Source organism: Mobula birostris, chromosome 16 (genome assembly GCF_030028105.1).
Source record: "Mobula birostris isolate sMobBir1 chromosome 16, sMobBir1.hap1, whole genome shotgun sequence".
Taxonomy (NCBI): Eukaryota; Metazoa; Chordata; class Chondrichthyes; order Myliobatiformes; family Myliobatidae; genus Mobula; species Mobula birostris.
Genome location: NC_092385.1, coordinates 67555810 through 67576660, shown reverse-complemented (window position 1 = coordinate 67576660; position 20851 = coordinate 67555810). Strand labels below are relative to the sequence as shown.

At 42.7% G+C, this 20851-nt stretch overlaps 1 protein-coding gene across 2 annotated transcripts in view; it reads left to right on the top strand.

Annotated features, from left to right (window-relative positions):
* The window catches only part of LOC140211197 (transforming protein RhoA), a 116853-nt gene that overhangs the window by 86743 nt on the left and 9259 nt on the right, over window positions 1–20851 (top strand). For both annotated transcript variants that reach the window (XM_072280780.1, XM_072280779.1), the window contains 3 exons: window positions 1598–1755; window positions 4785–4905; window positions 16182–16312. In XM_072280780.1, coding sequence (XP_072136881.1) covers window positions 1600–1755; window positions 4785–4905; window positions 16182–16312 — 408 coding nt within the window. In that variant the 5' untranslated portion in view covers window positions 1598–1599. The remainder of the gene's footprint in view (window positions 1–1597; window positions 1756–4784; window positions 4906–16181; window positions 16313–20851) is intronic.

Here is a 20851-nt window from a genome sequence, read left to right as displayed (position 1 = left end):
GGCTGCTGGTGGCTGCGGTGGAGGCAGAAATGATAGGGTCTTTTAAGAGGCTCCTGGATAGGTACATGGAGTTTAGAAAAATAGAGGGCTATGGGTAAGTCTAGGTAGTTCTAAGGTAAGGACATGTTCGGCACAGCTTTGTTTTCTATGTTTCTATGTAAATGCTGGATAAACTCAGTAGGTGAAGCAGCATTTATGGAGAGGAGTATGGTGTTTTAGACTGAGACCCTTCACCAGTACTGGAAAGGAAGGGGCAGAAGCCAGAATGAGAAGGTGGGGGGGGTGGTTGGGGGAAAGGAGGAGTACAAGCTGGCAAGTGATGGGTAAGACCAAATGTAAGTGTGATGAAGTGAGAAGCTGGGAGGTGGTAGGTAGAAGAGTTAAGGGTCTATTTAAAAAAAAAAGAAATCTGATAAGAGACTGGTCAATGAAAGAAAGGAGAAGAGGAGTGGAACCAGAGGGAGGTGAGAAGAAGAGAAGTGGGAGGGGTGAGAAATTACTGGAATTTGGAGAAATTGATGTTTGTGTCATCAGGTTGGAAGCTACCAAACAGAATATGAGGTATTGCGATTCCAACGTGAGAGTGGCCTTGTCATGACAGTAGTGTGGCCACTGGGAAAGCCTGCTCTTTGTGGCACTGTTGAATCTTTCATAAACGCCAGCACTTCCCAAATAATAACCATGAAGCTAGAAGATGCATGGAACCCACCACATGCAAGTTCCTCTTGTGCCACTAATGGAGCCTCTGCCTCATAGTTCCAGAGGTGCAGGTTCAATCCTGATGGAGGTGTTGACTGTGCGGAGTTTGCATGTCCTCCACTTGACTCTTGTCTTACTCTAGGGTTCCATTTTGTTTTACCCCACGTCCCAAAGACATGGGTTAATGTGTCGCTCTAAATTACAGCTAATGTTGGTGAGTGCAGAATCTGGGCAGAGTTGATGTGAATGTGGGGAGATTAAAAATGGGATTAATGTAGGATTAATGTAAACAGATGGTCAGGGGAGACTTGATGGCTGAAAGGTGTGTAGTAATGCTTTATTTGTATGACTCTTGTCACTACTTGAGTGTATCATAATTCCTTTATTGACACCGGATCTATTTTGTGGATGTGACTTCAGACACTAGCAGTTGCACAATATCAAATATTGAAAGATCAAGTGGATATGGAAAGGATGTTTCTTATTGTGGGGTTGTTAAGGATCAAAGGACACATCCTCAGAATACAAGGACATCCCTTTAGAACAGAGATGAGGAATTTTTGTAGCCAAAGATTGGTGAATGTGCGGAATTCATTGCCACAGGTGACTGTGGAGGCCAAGTCACTGGGTATATTTAAGTAGAGGTTAATAGGTTCTCGATCAGCAAGGGCGTCAAGTATTCAGGGGAGAAGGCAGGAGAATAGAGAGAAAATATATCAGCCATGATGGAATGATGGAACAGACTCAGTAGTCTAATTCTGCTCCTATGTCTTATCCTTATGGTCTAATCTTAAGGACAATGCCAGTCACCCATAAATTTAAAAGAAAACCATTTTCTGGTCGATATAATGTATCATGTAAATGACATAAATAATTTTTAATCAATTTTCTTTTACAGCGATGGCTGCCATACGCAAAAAACTCGTGATAGTTGGTGATGGTGCTTGTGGGAAGACATGTCTACTAATTGTCTTCAGTAAAGATCAGTTCCCTGAGGTGTACGTTCCAACAGTTTTTGAAAATTATGTGGCAGATATCGAAGTGGATGGAAAGCAGGTTGGTAATAAAATCTATTGGCATACCACAGATGTTACATTTCAAATGTTTAATGATTGTATTGTATTAGCCCTTGTTCACTAAGGTAAAAAGCTAGCTTTTATTGCCGTCGGAGTTTAGCTGTCTGGTGCTTAGCTCCTGGTAGGGTCATCCATGTTAGTAAGGTCAAGGGGGAGGTTCTAGACAGACAGTGATCCAACGAAGACCTCAATGGTGGAGCTGGTGGAAGATGATGACACATCACAATGGAAAAAAGGTGGAGGAAGGCTGCAACAGTGAAGGGTTCCCAGTCGTCTTGCATTCCATACCAGTTGATCCTGACCCCGGATCGTAAGGTACCATGTGGTGATGGCCATGCAGCAGCCTTTCCACATTAAACAAAGTCATGAACAGGCATTCTCCATTAAGGGAATCCATCCTAAATAGACAACCACTTAGAAGAACATACTCGACTCAAGTGATTACACTACTGCTATTATTTCCCCATTTATTTGAATGTATCAATATTGGCCCCTTTTTTTTAAAAAGAGGGGGTGAGAGTTGAGCGATTGGGAAAGGGGAAGACAAATGGTGAGATGGTTATGCTAAGCATTTTGAAACTTACAGCTGTATATTGTTTTCAGCATTCCTCATGTTTTAAGATTCATTACCTTGCTCATATTGAGTAGCAGAATGATTTCTGAAGCTAGGATTTGGTTTCAAGATTGGAAATTTCTTCTATATAGATTTATTTGCCACTGACAGCACAAACAATAGGTCAGTTCCAGAGATTAGAGACTAATTTAGCCATCCTTCATCTGACCCTCAGCATTGTTGGATTGAGCTGTAGAATTGTTATTTTTCCTTGTAGTTTAACATTCCTATGCTTGTTTGTGTTTTTTATATAATCACCTGTATACATGTGATTGTTCAGTGAGTTTTCAGTGGTTACAGTTTCCATTGTATTTTTCTGGAAACTTCTTGGTTTCAGTGGCAGGTGTCACATTACCTGAATCTGAATCAGCTAACTGTTACACTCACAATGCGCTGGAGGAACTGAGCAGGTCAGTCAGCATCAGTTGAAAAGATTAGTCGATGTTTTGGGCCGAAACCCTTCGTCGGGACTGAAGGAAGAACTTTGGGGAGGGTTTGAAGAATGCTGGTAGTTGAAAAAAACAGTAATTTGAAAGACAAATGGGTGGGGGAGGGGAAGCAAGGAGGTGATTGGCAGGAGAACAATGTGCAGTAGTAGAAGGAGGCGGAACTATGAGGGAGGTGATGTGAAATAGGGGTAGAGGAAGGGAGGAGGAGGGATTTACCGGAAGTTGGAGAATTCTATGTTCATACCAAGGGGCTGGAGACTACCTAGATGGTATTTGAGGTGTTGCTCCTCCAACCTGAGTTTAGCTTCATCATGGCAGTAGAGGAGGCCATGTATGGACATATCTGAATGTGAGTGGGAAGCAGAGTTGAAGTGGCTGGCTACTGGGAGATCCTGTCTGTTTTGGCGGACGGAGCGGAGGTGCTCGACGAAGCAGTCCCCCAATCTGCATCGGGTTTCACCGATGTAGAGGAGGCCGCACCGGGAGCACCGGATGCAATAGATAACCCCAACAGACTCACAAGTGAAGTGTTGCCTCACTTGGAAGTACTGTTTGGGGCCCTGAATGGTGGCAAGAGAGGAGGTGTAGCACTTGCGCTTACAGGGGTAAGTGCCAGGTGGGAGATCTGTGGGGAGGGACGTGTTTACTAGGGAGTCACAGAGGGACCAATCTCTGTGGAAGGTGGAGAGGGAAAGATGTGCTTAGTGGTGGGGTCCTGCTGAAGGTGGTGGAAGTTCCAGAGGATAATGTGCTGGATCCGGAGGCTGGTGGGGTGGTAGGTGAGGACAAGGGGAACTCTGTCCCTGTTGTGGTGGCGGGAAGATGGGGTGAGGGCAGAAGTGCGGGAAATGGAGGAGATGCAGGTGGGGCATCATTGATCACCGTAGAAGGGAAACCACAATCCTTAAAGAAAGAGGACATTTGAGATGTCCTGGAATGGAAAGCCTCATCCTGGGAGCAGATGCGGCAGAGACGGAGGAGCTGGGAATAAGGGAATGGCAGGGTTTCGGCCCGAAACGTCGACTAATCTTTTCAACTGATGCTGACTGACCTGCTGAGTTCCTCCAGCGCATTGTGAGTGTTCCTTTGACAACAGCATCTACAGATTATTTTGTGTTTACAATTAGCTAGCTGTTAATCTGTTTGAGTTTCAATAGAATCAGTAGTCTGGTATAGGAAAACTTTTTTTTCTTTCTTGAGCTCTCTTGCTCTTTCCCACTGTCTCTCTTTGTTCAGTCTCATTGCTCATGCTCCTTCTCCCTTCATCTTTGTTCTTCTAACACTTAAATAGAACAATCTTAAGCAACAAGTTTTATGCCTCATTTGTAACTTCCAACAAACCTTTGGATCCCCAGAGCATCAAGACCTAACAGTATTTTCTGTCCTTTCTTTCTCCTGGGGGTTTATCTAGCTTCTCCTTTGGTTATGCTAACTGCCATAGATAGCAAGCTGCATCATCTTGAGGTATAGGAGTTCCTTCTGAATTACCGATTACCTCTGGTGATTATACTACTGACTTATTTTCTTTCACAAGAACCTCTGGGATTCTCTCAAAAAAAGTAATGGATTCATTTGAGACATTGGGCACTGTGAAGAAAGTCTACATCTTGGGAGATTTTGATTCAAAACATAGTTGTGAAAAGAATAGTGATTCCAAGCTTGTGAAGTTTGTTTCCCAACAATTCCCGCAGTGTAATTGGCTCAGAAACACACATCCACATACTCATCAATATGTTTGAGTTCCTTAACAATATTCAAGGTTATTTTTACTTTAAATAATTTTCAACAGATGGAGTTATTACCTTACAGTGAAGTTCATTTCTTGTAGAATGAATCTGCATGATTTCTCTGTCCAATAAGTAATGCTTCAGAGATTGTTTTAATTCAGAGAATCTCTGAATGAGGTATTTGAGATATATGAAAATTGATTATTTTCATCTTCCGCAGGTTGAACTGGCTCTCTGGGATACAGCAGGACAGGAAGATTATGATCGACTTAGGCCTCTTTCCTATCCAGATACAGATGTTATTCTAATGTGTTTTTCAATTGATAGCCCTGACAGTTTAGGTAAGACTGTGTACATGTTGCAGAAATTAATTGTACCATTCCAGCCTTTGAATTAAATATATTCATCTACAACCTGAAATAATTTTGCTTTTGTTAGTTTTGATATATCATTTGTGTTAGAAATCACATATGAGTAATTTCAACAAATAAAATTAAGGCTATCTAATTGTATGAAATATAACCATATAACAATTACAGCACAGAAACAGGCCATCTTGGCCCTTCTAGTCCGTGCCGAACGCTTACTCTCACCTAGTCCCACCAATCTGCACTCAGCCCATAACCCTCCATTCCTTTCCTGTCCATATAGCTATCCAATTTAACTTTAAATGACAATATCGAACTTGCCTCAACCACTTCTGCTGGAAGCTCGTTCCACACATATACACTCTCTGAGTAAAGAAGTTCCCCCTCATGTTATCCCTAAACTTTTGCCCTTTAACTCTCAATTCATGTTTGAATCTCGCCTAATCTCAAGGAAAAAGCCTATCCATGTCAACTCTATCAATCCCCCTCATAATTTTAAATACCTCTATCAAGTCCCCCCTCAACCTTCTACTATTGTGTGCTGTTTTATAATTTAAAAAATTTATAAACCTTTATACCCATCAGGTTTTTAAAATTGCCAGGAAATCACATTATTTATTTCCTTGTAATGTAATCTGTGAGATTGATGTGATAATGTCCTACATTCCCATTATAGTTTATATGATGTCATTGGTTTTAATTCTCCTGTTACATTCATTCCAGAGATTTTTTAGGGGTGCTTGTTCTTTGCTAATGCAAGGTTCTTTCTTAATTCTCCTATTACATTCATTCCAGAGATTGTTTAGGAGTGATTTTTTTCTATGGCATTACTATAGTTATTACCATGGTGTTTGTTTGAGAGAATTGTTTTGAAATTTTTTGCTGGTATCAGAATCAGGTTTAATATCACTGGCATATGTCGTGAGATTTGTTGTTATGCAGCAACAATACGTTGGACTGCATAATAACTGTAAATTACAGTAAGTACACACATTATCTAGATTATAATTGTAATTAAATAAGTAGTAAGGGAAAAAAGGAAATGTAGTGAGGCAGAGTTCATAGGTTCACTGTCCATTTAGAAATCTGAGGGCAGAGGGGAAGAAGCTGCTCCTGAATCACTGAGTGTGTATCTTCAGGATTCTGTTCCTCCTCCCTAATGGTAGCAATGAGAAGAGGACATGCCCTGGGTGATGGGGGTCCCTAATGATGGATGCCACCTTTTTGAGGCATTGTTCCTTGAAGTCCTGGGTGCTGGGGAGGCTAGTGCCCAGGATGGAGCTGACTGAGTTCACAACTTTCAGCGTATTTCAAACATGTGCAGTGGCTCCTCCATACCAGATAGTGATGCAGCCAGTTAGCATGCTCTCCATGGTACAATAGGTAATGGAGGCAGTGAGTGTCTTCACTGTGGGAAGTGCAAAATCATTGAGCTGCATTGCTCTCCATCCAAACTCTGAACCGTGCACTTGACCCATGACAATACTGCCCACACAACTGACCACTGCCTGGTCATATCACTATCCCCCAGGCTGTGTGGACGTATCCTAAACCTTGCCAACAGCACTGAGGAATAAATGATCATACGTTGCTTGTCTTGCCAAGGGCCAATTTCTAGGTGCACACAAACAGCTGTATTATTGGCACTTTTTGGATTTTTACACTGTAACGGTAATTCAGAGCAATAATTAATGAAGGGTGAACAGAAACCTTAGCTAAACTTCTCTCTTTGGTCAGGAGGTTGGTGACCTTAACAACTGGAGCTGTTGTAGATATATCAGCTGACATAAAGCTGGTGAGTTTGGTGTAAAGTGTATCTGGCTCCTCAGCTATTTATGTTACTTCATGTCCTGCTTGAAGTAACTTACAGAATTACTACTATCTGTAATGAATTGCAGATATGAGGTGATTCTGTGGAACTGCTGCTTTCTCAGTGGAGTTGGACCACAGCCCTATTGCATTTGAAAATAAGACAGGGAACTCTTTGAAAGCACATTATCATGGAAGTACAGGTTTCTGAATGTACAAGAACAGAGGTCACATTGCAGGTTAAGTCAGACAGTAAAGCAGATGATTTCCTGGCTCTTATACATTATGAAGATGAGCTAAGCTTTCAAAATGTATGCTAGCTGGGCCAGAACTAATGTTTAATGCTAAACACTGCATTTTTGGAAGGCTTGGGTAAGGATTCCAAAGAGTTTCACTACAATAGCTACAGATGAGGAACAACAGAATATGATAGTGGAAGGGAGTTGTACTTCTGACAGCTAGAACAGAGGTGGTTTGATCTCTGATGAAGGATTTGAAGAAAACAAATTTTAGTTATGGAGACAGCACAGATGTAGTTGTTCATTAAAAGAGGTGATGTGATGTGAGAGAACATTTTTTTAAGTAATTAGAATTTGAAATGCTATGCTTCAAAATTCAAATTAAAATTATTAAAGTATGTACTTGTATGTTATCATATATTACCTTGAGACATATTTTCTTGCAGGCATTTACAAGGAAAATATACAATAGAATTTTACAAAAAACTATTATAAACAAATACTGAATGTGCAAATAAAAAGAATACTAAGCACGTGAATTGTAAGGAGTCCTTGAAACTGAATACCCCCACTATAGGATGTTTCCTCTCCACATCCACCCTATCTAGTCCTTCCAACATTTGGTAGGTTTCAATGAGATCTCTCCGCATTCTTCTAAATTCCAGAGAGTATACTTTATTGTCGCCAAGCAATTGATACTAGAGCGTACAGTCATCATAACGATATTTGATTCTGCGCTTCCCGCTCCCTGGAGTACAAATCGATAGTAAGTATTAAAAATTTAAATTATAAATCATAAATAGAAAACAGAAAAGGGAAAGTAAGGTAGTACAAAAAAAACCAAGAGGCATGTCCGGATATTTGGAGGGTACGGCCCAGATCCGGGTCAGGATCCGTTCAGCAGTCTTATCTCAGTTGGAAAGAAGCTGTTCCCAAATCTGGCCGTACGAGTCTTCAAGCTCCTGAGCCTTCTCCCAGAGGGAAGAGGGACGAAAGGTGTGTTGGCTGGGTGGGTCGTGTCCTTAATTATCCTGGCAGCACTGCTCCGACAGCATGCGGTGTAAAGTGAGTCCAAGGACGGAAGATTGGTTTGTGAGATGTGCTGGGCTGTGTTCACGATCTCCTGCAGCTTCTTCCGGTCTTGGACAGGACAACTTCCATACCAGGTTGTGATGCACCCTAGAAGAATGCTTTCTATGGTGCATCTATAAAAATTAGTGAGGGTTTTAGGGGACAGGCCAAATTTCTTTAGTTTTCTCAGGAATTAAAGGCTCTGGTGGGCCTTCTTGGCAGTGGACTCTGCTTGGTTGGATCAAGTCAGGTCATTTGTGATATTGACCCCGAGTAACTTAAAGCTTTTGACATGTTCCACTTGCTCACCACCAATGTAAATGGGGTCGTGCGGTCCGCTACTCCTTCTGAAGTCAACAACCAATTCCTTCGTCTTGCTGACGTTAAGGGATAGGTTATTGTCTTCGCACCATGCCACCAGGTTCTTAATTTCCTCTCTGTACTCAAACTCATCTTTACCTGAGATACGGCCTACAATTGTTGTGTCATCAGCAAACTTATATATTGAGTTCGATGGAAACTTGGCTACACAATCATGGGTGTACAGTGAGTACAGCAGGGGGCTGAGTACACAGCCTTGTGGGGCACCAGTGCTCAGAGTGATTGTAGAGGAGAGCTTGTCCCCTGTTTTTACAGCCTGGGTTCTGTCTGTGAGGAAGTTGAAGATCCAGCTGCAGATCTGAGTGCTAAGGCCCAGGTTCCAGAGCTTAGGAATCAGTTTATTTGGAATGATGGTATTAAAGGCAGAGCTGTAGTCAATGAAAAGGAGCCTTACATATGCGTCTTTATTCTCCAGGTGTTCTAAGGAGGGATGTAGGGCCAGAGATGGCATCTGCCGTTGACCTGTTGCTCCAGTAGGCGCATTGCAAAGCGTCGAGGTTGACTGGTAGGCTATGGCTGATGTGTGCCATAACCAATCACTTGAAGCACTTCATAGCAATTGATGTCAGAGCCACAGGTCGGTAGTTATTCAGGCATGCCACCTTGCTCTTCTTCGGCACTGGGATTATCGTTGCCTTCTTAAAACACGAGGGGATCTTAGACTGAAGCAAGGAGCAGTTGAAGATGTCAGCAAATACTCCAGCTAGCTCGCTTGCACAGGCCCGGAGAACCCGTCCCGGGACGCCATCTGGGCCTGTCACCTTCCTTGGATTTACCTTCAGGAAGGCCCTTCTAACGTCCTCCTCGGTGATGATGAATCTCGATGCCACCAGTTCTGGTTTATCCGGAGAGAGCGGGACACTCCTCTTCTGTTTGAATCTTGCGTAGAATACATTAAGTTCATCAGGAAGAGAAGTGCCGCAGTTATTGATATTCCCAGCCTTTTCTTTGTGCCCAGTGATCTCATTTAGACCCTGCCATAGTCTACCAGCAACCCTCTGGTTAGCCAGGGCTTCCGACTTGGCTCGGTATTGCCTCTTGGCGCCCTTAATGGCTTTCCAGAGTTCACGCCTGGATTCTGTGTAGCGACTGGTATCCCCAGACCTAAAAGCCACAGCGCTAGCCTTGTAGTACAAGCCCAAAGTTGCTAAACGTTCCTCATATGTTAATCTCTTCATTCCCGGAATCATTCTCGTGAACCTCCTCTGGACTCTCTCAATGACAATACATCCTTTCTGAGATACGGGGCCCAAAATTGTCGACAATACTCTTAAGTGCGGCCTGACTAAAGCCTCAGCATTATCTCCTTGTTTTTATATCCTGTTCCCCTTGAAATAAATGCCAACATTGCATTTGTCGTCTTTACCACAGACTCAACCTGTAAATTACCCTTCTGGGAGTCTTGCACAGGGACTCCTAAGTCTCTCTGCACCTCTGATTTTTGAACCTTCTCCCTATTTAGATAATAGTCTATTGTTGCTATTGTTCCTCTTATCAAAATGCATTATCATACATTTCCCAACACTGTATTCCATCGGCCATGTTGTTGCCCATTCTTCCAACTTGTCTAAGTCCTGCTGCAATGTCATTCCTTCCTCAGCACTACCTACCCCTCCACCTATCTTCGTAACATCTGCAAACTTTGCCACAAACCCATCAATTCCATTATCTAAGTCACTGACAAACAATGTGAAAAGTAGCAGTCTCAATACTGACCCCTGAGGAACACCATTATTCACTGGCAGCCAACCAGAAAAGGCCCCTTTTATTCCCACTCGCTGTCTCCTGTCTGTCAGCTATGCTGCTATCCATTCCAGTATCTTCCTGTAATGCCTTTGGATTTTATCTTGTTAAGAAACCTCGTGGGGCACCTTATCAAACACCACCTGAAAATCCAAGTAAGTGACATCCACTACCTCTCCTTTGTCCACTCTGCTTGATACTTCCTCGAAGAACTCTATCAGATCTGTCAGGTCTAAGATTTCCCTTTACAGAAACCATACTGACTTTGACTTATTTTATTGTTAGTTTCCAAGTACCTCAAAACCTCATCCTTAGTAATAGACTCCCAACACTTTCCCAACCACTGAGGTTAGGCTAACTGGCCTATAATTTCCTTTCTTTTGCCTTCCTCCCTTCTTAAAGAGTGACATTTGCAATCTTCCATTTCTTCAGGACCATGCCAGAATCAAGTGATTCTTGAAAGATTCTGACCAATGCATCCATTATCTTATCAGCAAGCTCTCTCAGGACCCTGGGATGTAGTCCATCTGTTGCAGTTGACTTATCCACTAGCACTTCTTCCTTTGTAATAGCAATGGCATTCACTCCTGCTTCCTGACACTCATGGACCTCTGCCACACTGCTAGAGCAGGGGTAGGCAACCTATGGCCTGCGGGCCATATCCGGCCCGGGAGCGGTTTTTCCTTATTCTGAGTGTTTCACACGACCACACTGATGGACATGCATGGTGTCCTGTTACATTGGCCCCAGGTTTCATTATGTTCCAAACCAAACACTAGTATATACGAATGATTGGAAGGCAGACTACCTTTTTAATATGTATTAGGCACTCTCCGTGCACGCACAAGTTTTCAGATGGGTTCGTTCAAATTTGTCAACAGAAACAGCGTCACTGTGTTTTATCAAGAAATCCACGGTAAATATCCAGATATTTCCATGTGCTACGATACTTGTTGAATAACTCGCATTTCAAAATAAAATCAAAGAAAAAAATTCCAATGGCAAAATGCAGGAAGGTAGACGCTGAGTGCCGCAAAAGCAGTGAAAATGAAGGAAATACCTGTACCAGCTACAAAGTCTCAAAACGTATTGCAGAAAAGATTAAGCCTTTTACAAATGGGGAGTTTGTCAAAGAATGTTTACTGGCAGTGGTGGATATTGTTTGTCCTGAAAAGAAATCTTTATTTGCATCTATCAGCCTGTCAGCAAGAACGATCACACGGTGAGTTGAAAAAATGTTAGTAGATGTTAAAAGGGATGCCTGCAACAAATTGTATTTTTTTTTCAATTGTGCTTGATGAGAGTACAGACTTGAGAGACACTGCTCAACTTGCGGTGTTTGTGTGAGGAGTTACCTCAACTTTTCGAATTTTTGAAGAGTCTATTCAATTAATTCCTATGAAGGACATGGTTACTGGAGCAGTCATTTTTGAAGCTTTGCTGAAAATGATGTCAGAAATGAAACTTAATGTGTCGAAGCTAATTGGCATCACAACTCAAAGTTGCTGGTGAACGCAGCAGGCCAGGCAGCATCTGTAGGAAGAGGTGCAGTCGATGTTTCAGGCCGAGACCCTTCGTCAGGACTAACTGAAGGAAGAGTGAGTAAGGGATTTGAAAGTTGGAGGGGGAGGGGGAGATCCAAAATGATAGGAGAAGACAGGAGGGGGAGGGATAGAGCCAAGAGCTGGACAGGTGATAGGCAAAAGGGGATACGAGAGGATCATGGGACAGGAGGTCTGGGAAGAAAGACAAGGAGGGAGGGGGAACCCAGAGGATGGGCAAGAGGTATATTCAGAGGGACAGAGGGAGAAAAAGGAGAGCGAGAGAAAGAATGTGTGCATAAAAATAAGTAACAGATGGGGTACGAGGGGGAGGTGGGGCCTTAGCGGAAGTTAGAGAAGTCGATGTTCATGCCATCAGGTTGGAGGCTACCCAGACGGAATATAAGGTGTTGTTCCTCCAACCTGAGTGTGGCTTCATCTTTACAGTAGAGGAGGCCGTGGATAGACATGTCAGAATGGGAATGGGATGTGGAATTAAAATATGTGGCCACTGGGAGATCCTGCTTTCTCTGGCGGACAGAGCATAGATGTTCAGCAAAGCGGTCTCCCAGTCTGCATTGGGTCTCGCCAATATATAAAAGGCCACATCGGGAGCACCGGACGCAGTATATCACCCCAGTCGACTCACAGGTGAAGTGTTGCCTCACCTGGAAGGACTGTTTGGGGCCCTGAATGGTGGTAAGGGAGGAAGTGTAAGGGCATGTGTAGCACTTGTTCCGCTTACATGGATAAGTGCCGGGGGGAGGGATGGGAGGGACGAATGGACAAAGGAGTTGCATAGGGAGTGATCCCTGCGGAATGCAGAGAAATGGGGGGAGGGAAAAATGTGCTTAGTGGTGGGATCCCTTTGGAGGTGGCGGAAGTTACGGAGAATAATATGTTGGACCCGGAGGTTGGTGGGGTGGTAGGTGAGGACCAGGGGAACCCTATTCCTAGTGGGATGGCGGGAGGATGGAGTGAGAGCAGATGTATGTGAAATGGGGGAGATGCGTTTAAGAGCAGAGTTGATAGTGGAGGAAGGGAAGCCCCTTTCTTTAAAAAAGGAAGACATCTCCCTCGTCCTAGAATGAAAAGCATCATCCTGAGAGCAGATGCGGCGGAGACGGAGGAATTGCGAGAAGGGGATGGCGTTTTTGCAAGAGACAGGGTGAGAAGAGGAATAGTCCAGATATTTGCAAGAGACAGGGTGAGAAGAGGAATAGTCCAGATATTTGCAAGAGACAGGGTGAGAAGAGGAATAGTCCAGATATTTGCAAGAGACAGGGTGAGAAGAGGAATAGTCCAGATATTTGCAAGAGACAGGGTGAGAAGAGGAATAGTCCAGATATTTGCAAGAGACAGGGTGAGAAGAGGAATAGTCCAGATATTTGCAAGAGACAGGGTGAGAAGAGGAATAGTCCAGATATTGCAAGAGACAGGGTGAGAACACTTCACCTGTGAGTCAACTGGGGTGATATACTGCGTCAGGTGCTCCCGATGTGGCCTTTTATATATTGGCGAGACCCGACGCAGACTGGGAGACCGCTTTGCTGAACATCTACGCTCTGTCCGCCAGAGAAAGCAGGATCTCCCAGTGGCCACACATTTTAATTCCACATCCCATTCCCATGCTGACATGTCTATCCACGGCCTCCTCTACTGTAAAGATGAAGCCACACTCAGGTTGGAGGAACAACACCTTATATTCCGTCTGGGTAGCCTCCAACCTGATGGCATGAACATTGACTTCTCTAACTTCCGCTAAGGCCCCACCTCCCCCTCGTACCCCATCTGTTACTTATTTTTATGCACACATTCTTTCTCTCACTCTCCTTTTTCTCCCTCTGTCCCTCTGAATATACCTCTTGCCCATCCTCTGGGTTCCCCCCCCCTTGTCTTTCTTCCTGGACCTCCTGTCCCATGATCCTCTCGTATCCCCTTTTGCCTATCACCTGTCCAGCTCTTGGCTCTATCCCTCCCCCTCCTGTCTTCTCCTATCATTTTGGATCTCCCCCTCCCCCTCCAACTTTCAAATCCCTTACTCACTCTTCCTTCAGTTAGTCCTGACGAAGGGTCTCGGCCTGAAACGTCGACTGCACCTCTTCCTACAGATGCTGCCTGGCCTGCTGTGTTCACCAGCAACTTTGATGTGTGTTGCTTGAATTTCCAGCATCTGCAGAATTCCTGTTGTTGGCATCACAACTGATGGGGCACCAGCAATGGTGGGACAGAAAAATTAAACTGAGTTCTTTGATTACTAATTGGCATCCTTGGTTAAGCACAAATAATTTTCTAGCACGTGTTATTCATTAATTTGAGGCAAAACATAACTAGATGTATTTAAATGGATAATTCCCATATTTCAAGTTTTTTATGGCATTTATTCTGCCCACCGTCCACTCATTAATACGCGATCCGGCCCACAGAGGCAAAAAGGTTGCCGACCTCTGTGCCAGGGTCTTCCACAGTGAAGACAGATGCAAAGTACCCATTAAGTTCATCTGCCATTTCTTTGTTCCTCATTAATACCTCACCAGCATCATTTTCTAGTGGTCCAATATCAACTCTCGCCTTCCTTTTACTCTTTACTGTAAAAACTCTTAATATCCTGCTTTATTTATTGACTAGTCTGCCCCCATATTTCATCTTTTCCCTTCTTATAGCTTTTTTGTTGCCTTTTGTTGGATTTTAAAAACTTCCCAATCATCCAACTTCCCACACACTTTTGCTACATTATATGTCCTTTCTGTGGCTTTTATGCAGTCCTTAACTGCCCTTGTCAGATACGGTTGCCTACCCCTGCCATTTGAGAACTGCTTCCTCTGTGGGACATAGCTATCCTGCGCCTTGTAAACTATTCCCAGAATCTTCAGCTTCTCTGCTCTGTCATCACCTTCGCCAGTATCCTTCTCCAATCCACCTCAGCAAGCTCCTCTCTCATGCCTCGATAATTTATTCCATTGCAATAGTGATACACGTAAGTTATGCTTCTCCCTCTCAAATTGCAGTATGAATTCAGTCACGTTATGGTCACTGCCTCCTAAAGGTTCCTTTATATTAAGCTCCCTACAAGATTGGGGTTATTACACGATGCACAATCCAAGCAATACATACAAAAATGCTTGAAACATTGACTGTACTCTTTCCCTAGTTACTGCCTGGCCTGCTGAGTTCCTCCAGCATTTTATATGTGTTGCTTGGATTTCCAGTGTCTGCAGATTTTCTCTTGTTTGTGACCCAATCTAAGATGGCCTCTCTCCAAGTAGGCGCAAGCACAAGCTGCTCTAAAACGCCATCTTTTGGCATTCAACAAATACCCTCTCTTGCGATCTGACACCAACCTGATTTTTCTAATCTCCTTGCATATTGAAGGCCCCTATTACAATTGTGTCATTACCCTTATTACATGCCTTTTCCAGCTCCCTTTGCAATCTTAACCCCACATCTTGGCTACTATTTGGAGGACTATATATGATTCCCATAATAGTTTTTTTACCCTTGCAATTTTTTAACTCCACCCACAAAGATTCAACATTCTCTGACCCTACGTCACCTCTTTCTAAAGATGTGATTCCATCTCTTTCCAACAGAACCACACCATTGCCTATGCCTTCCTGTTTGTTACAAGGTATATCCTTTGATGTTAAGCTCCCAAGTATGGCCTTCTTTCAGCCAGGACTTACTGATACCCACGATGTTATACCAACCAATCCCTAATTGCGCCACAAGTTCATCCACTTTATTCCAAATACTACACACATTTGAATATAGCACCTTCAGTCCTGCATTCTTTGACCTTTTAAATTCTGCCCCTTGTGGTACAATTTAACTCTGATTGCATTTGTACCCAATCATTGGCTTGTCCTTTACATTCATGTTATACCCATCATCTACTTTATCTGGATGGTGGGGTCTTTGATGTTGGATGCTTTTTTGTGTTAGCACTCCGTGTAAATGTACTCAATGGTGGAATAGTGATGTTTTATGGTAGGATGTGGGAGCAGATTCAGTAGGATCTTTTCAAGTGGCAATTAAATTTAATAAAAATGAGAAAAATATCAGGGATATAGATAGAAACATATAGAAAATATGTGCAGGAGTAAGCCATTCGGCCCTTCGAGCCTGCCCCACCATTCAGTATGATCATGGCTGATCATCCAACTCAGAACCCTGTACCTGCCTTCTCTCCATACCCCCTGATCCCTTTAGCCACAAGGGCCATATCTAACTCCCTGTTAGGTATAGCCAATGAACTGGCCTCAACTGTTTCCTGTGGCAGAGAATTCCACAGATTCACCACTCTCTGTGTGAAGAAGTTTTTCCTAATCTCGGTCCTAAAAGATGCACAAGACTATTTGGGTTACTCTTCAAAAATGTTGAGGAACCAAGATTGTCTCCTGCTATGTTGAAAGTTATTGATTCAGTGCTTTAAAAGTAAAGTACCTTTACTCTTTTCCCAAATTAGAAAACATTCCAGAAAAATGGACTCCAGAAGTGAAGCATTTTTGTCCTAGTGTGCCCATTATCCTTGTTGGCAACAAAAAAGATCTGAGGAATGATGAGCACACACGAAGAGAACTGGCAAAAATGAAACAGGTTAGTATGCAACTACAGAAAGAGACTAATTTCATGATGTTATGTTTATTCCTGAAGATTGAGAGTACTTTGCTGTGATAAATATCATTTAATTTGGGCATTCTCTGTATTACTATAATAGTTCACAAGTTTAGTTTTTAAAGTTCAAAGCAAATTTATTATTAAAGTGCATATACTGTACAGTGGCATGCAAAAGTTTGGGCACCCCTGGTCAAAATTTCTGTTACTGTGAATAGCTAAGTGAGTAAAAGATGACCTGATTTCCAAAAGGCATAAATTTAAAGATGACACATTTCTGTAATATTTTAAGCAAGATTACTTTTTTTATTTCCATCTTTTACAGTTTCAAAATAAAAAAGAAAAAGGGCCCGTAGCAAAAGTTTGGGCACCCTGCATGGTCAGTACTTAGTAACACCCCCTTTGGCAAGTATCACAGCTTGTAAATGCTTTTTGTAGCCAGCTAAGAATCTTTCATTTCTTGTTTGGGGGATTTTTGCCCATTCTTCCTTGCAAAAAGCTTCTAGTTCTGTGAGATTCTTGGGCCGTCTTGTATGCAGTGCTCTTTTGAGGTCTATCCACAGTTTTTCGATGATGTGTAGGTCGGGAGTCTGTGAGGGCCATGGCAAAACCTTAAGCTTGTGCCTCTTGAGGTAGTCCATTGTGGATTTGGAGGTGTGCTTAGGGTCATTATCCTGTTGTAGAAGCCATCTTCTTTTCATCTTCAGCTTTTTTACAGACGGTGTGATGTTTGCTTCCAGAATTTGCTGGTATTTAATTGAATCCATTCTTCCCTCTACCAGTAAATGTTCCCCGTGCCACTGGCTGCAACACAAGCCCAAAGCATGATTGATCCACCCCCGTGCTTAACAGTTGGAGAGGTGTTCTTTTCATGAAATTCTGCACCCTTTTTTCTCCAAACATACCTTTGCTCATTGCGGCCAAAAAGTTCCATTTTAACTTCATCACTCCACAGGACTTGTTTCCAAAATGCATCAGGCTTGTTTAGATGTTCGTTTGCAAACTTCTGACACTGAATTTTTGTGGTGAGGACGCAGGAAAGGTTTTCTTCTGGTGACTCTTCCATGAAGGTCATATTTGTGCAGGTGACGCTGCACAGTAGAACAGTGCACCACCACTCCAGAGTCTGCTAAATCTTCCTGAAGGCCTTTTGCAGTCAAACGGGGGTTTTGATTTGCCGTTCTAGCAATTCTACGAGCAGTTCTCTGGGAGAGTTTTCTTGGTCTTCCAGACCTTAACTTGACCTCCACCAATCCTGTTAACTGCCATTTCTTAATTACATTACGAACTGAGAACGCTTTGCTATCTTCTTATAACCTTCTCCTGCTTTGTGGGCATCATTTATTTTAATTTTCCGAGTGCTAGACAGCTGCTTAGAGGAGCCCATGGCTGCTGACTGTTGGGACAAGGTTTGAGGAGTCAGGGTATTTATAAAGCTTTGAAATTTGCATAACCTGGCCTTTCCTAATGATAATTGTGAACAAGCCATAGCCCTAACAAGCTAATTAAGGTCTGAGACCTTGGTAAAAGTTATCTGAGAGCTCAAATCTCTTGGGGTGCTTAAACTTTTGTATGGTGCTCCTTTCCTTTTTTCACTCTAAAATTGTACAAAACAGAAATAGTGCACTAATCTTGCTTAAAATGTTGAAAGGACTGTTTCATCTTTAACTTTATGACTTTTGGAGATCAGTTCATCTTCTACTCACAACTATTAACAGTAACAGAAATTTTGACCGGGGTGCCCAAACTTTTGCATGCCACTGTATGTCACCATATACAACTCTTGAGATTCATTTTTTTGCGGGCATACACTATAGAATAATAACCATTAACAGAATCAATGAAAGAATGTATCAACTTGCACATTCAATCAGTGAGCAAACTGTGCAAATACAAAAAGAAAAAAATAATAAATAAGCAATAAATATCAAGAATGTGAGATGAAAAGTTCTGGAAAGTGAGTCCTAGGTTGTGGGAACATTTCAATGATGGGGTAAGTAAGGCTGAATGAAGTTATTCTCTTTGGTTTAAGAGCCTGAGGGTTGAGGGGTAGTAAGTGTTCCAGTCCTGCTGGTGTGAGTCCTGAGGGACCTGTACCTTCTTTTTGATGGCAGCAGCGAGAAGAGAGCATGTCCTGAGTGGTTGGGGCTGCTGATATGGATGCTCCCTGATGTCCCTGAGACAGCATTTCATGTAGATGTGCTTGTTGGTGGGGAGGGCTTTACCTGTGATAGTCTGGGCCATATCTACTACTTTTTGTAGGATTTTCTATTCGAGGGCATTAGTATTTCGATATCAGGCTGTGATGCAGCCAGTCAATATAGTCTACACTATAGAAGATTTTCAGAGATTTAGATGTTAAACCAAATCTTCACAAACTCTCAAGGAAGTAAAGGCACTGCGGTGCTTTCTTTGTAATTGCACTTATCTGCTGGGCCCAGGACAGGTTCTCTGAAATAAAAAAAAGCATTTAAAGTTGCTGAGCCTCTCCACCTCTGTTCCTCGGATGAGGACTGGCTCATGGACCTCTGGTTTCCCTCTCCTGAAGTTTACAATCAGCTCTTGGTCTTGCTGATGTTGTTTAAGGGGTTGTTGTTATAGCACCACTCAGCCAGAATTTCACTCTCTCTCCTGTATGCTGATTCATCACCACCTATAACAGTGGTGTCATCAGCAAACTTGAATATGCCATGGAGTCATCAGTGTAAAGCAGTGTAGAACAGGGGGCTAAGCACACAGGTTTGTGGTGCATGTGTGCTGATGGAGATCATGGAGGAGATGTTGTTGCCAATCTAAACTGACTGGGGTCTGCAAGTCAGGAAAATGAGGATCCAATTGCACAAGGGGGTATTGAGGCCAAGGTCTTAGAGCTTATTGATTAGTTTTGAGGGAATGGTGGTATTGACTGCTGGGCTGTCAATAAAGAGTATTCTTTTTTTTTGTAATTTATTTTTTATTGAATTTCAACATCAAACAAACATTTCCATAAGATATATTTCAGATACTGAACATATATGTCATATAATCATATTTGTCACAAATCTCCACACAATATTTATCTGAGGTATTCACTTACAGAAAGGAGAGGAAAGAAGGAACAATGGAAAGAAAACTATGTACAGAGTAGGGAGTGATCTTTTTTTTAAACAACATATTCATTGACTTGTGAGAATAAAATCAGGCCTATGAGGTGTTATGTAGTTAAACCATTTGTCCAGAATGAATAAAATTGTTCCTACTTATGATTAACAGATGCTGTTATCTTCTCCATTTTGTAATTTCCATCCATACATTTAAAGTTGGGCTGTCCTGTGATAACCATTTCCTGGTAAAGGAATAAAGAGTATTCTGATGTATGCTTCTTTGCTGTCTAGATGTTCCAGGTCTGCTCTGGACATTGCGCCAGTAAGCAAATTGAAGCAAGACTCCTGCTTCTCAGGCAGGAGTTTATATGTTTCATCACCGACCTCTCAAAACACTTCATCACTGTGGATGTAAGTGCTACTGGACGATAGTCATTGAGACAAGTCACCTTATTCTTCTTGGGTATCTGTATAATTGAAGCCTGTGGTGGGTATCTCAGACTGCTGAAGCAAGAAGTTAAAGATCTCAGTGAACACTCTAGCCAGTTGATCAGTACAGATCTTTAGTAGTTGGTCAGGTACCCCCTCTAGGCCGGATGCTTGTTGTGGGTTCGCCCTCCTAAAAACTGCTTGCATGTTAGCCCCAGAGACTGAAATCACCCGATCATTTGGGGCTGTGGGAGTTCGTGATGGTTTCTCCATGTTTTGACAGTCAGAGAAGGCATAGAAGGCATTGAGCTCATCTGGAAGCGAGGCCCTGTTGTTGCCAATGTCACTTGATTTAACTTTATAAGTGTGATAACATTCAAGCCCTGCTACAACTTTTGAGCATCCTTATTGATTGAAGTTTAGTCCAGAATTTCCACTTTATCCGTGAGATTGCTTTCTGGAGATCGTACCTGGACCTCTTGTAACTTTATTGGCTAGACTTGAATGCCTCTGATGTGGCTATCAGCAGATTGTTGATTTCATGGTTCATCCAGGGCTTCTGATTGGGGAAGAGTCTGAATGATTTTGTAGGGACACACTTGTCTGCAGCTGTTTTAATAAAGTCCGACACAAGTATGGTGTATTCATTCAGATCCAAAGGTGAGTCCTTGAACATAGCCCAGTCCACTGACTCAAAGCGATCCTGCAGCCGCTTCTCTGCCTCCTGCGACCACCTCTTTATTGTCCTAATCTCTGGAGCTTTGCTCTTTAGCCTCTGTCTGTATGTAGGTAGGAGAAGGACAGCCAAGTGATCTGATTTACCAGAATGTAGTATGAGTGTGGAACAGTAGGCATTCCTTATTTTAGTATAACAGTGATCTATTATGTTGGGACGTCTGGTGCTACAGGTTATATGCTGATGTTAATTGTGCAGGGCTTTCTTCAAACAAGCCTGGTTGAAGTCCCCGACTATGATTTGAAATGGGTCAGAATGGACTGTTTCTTGTTT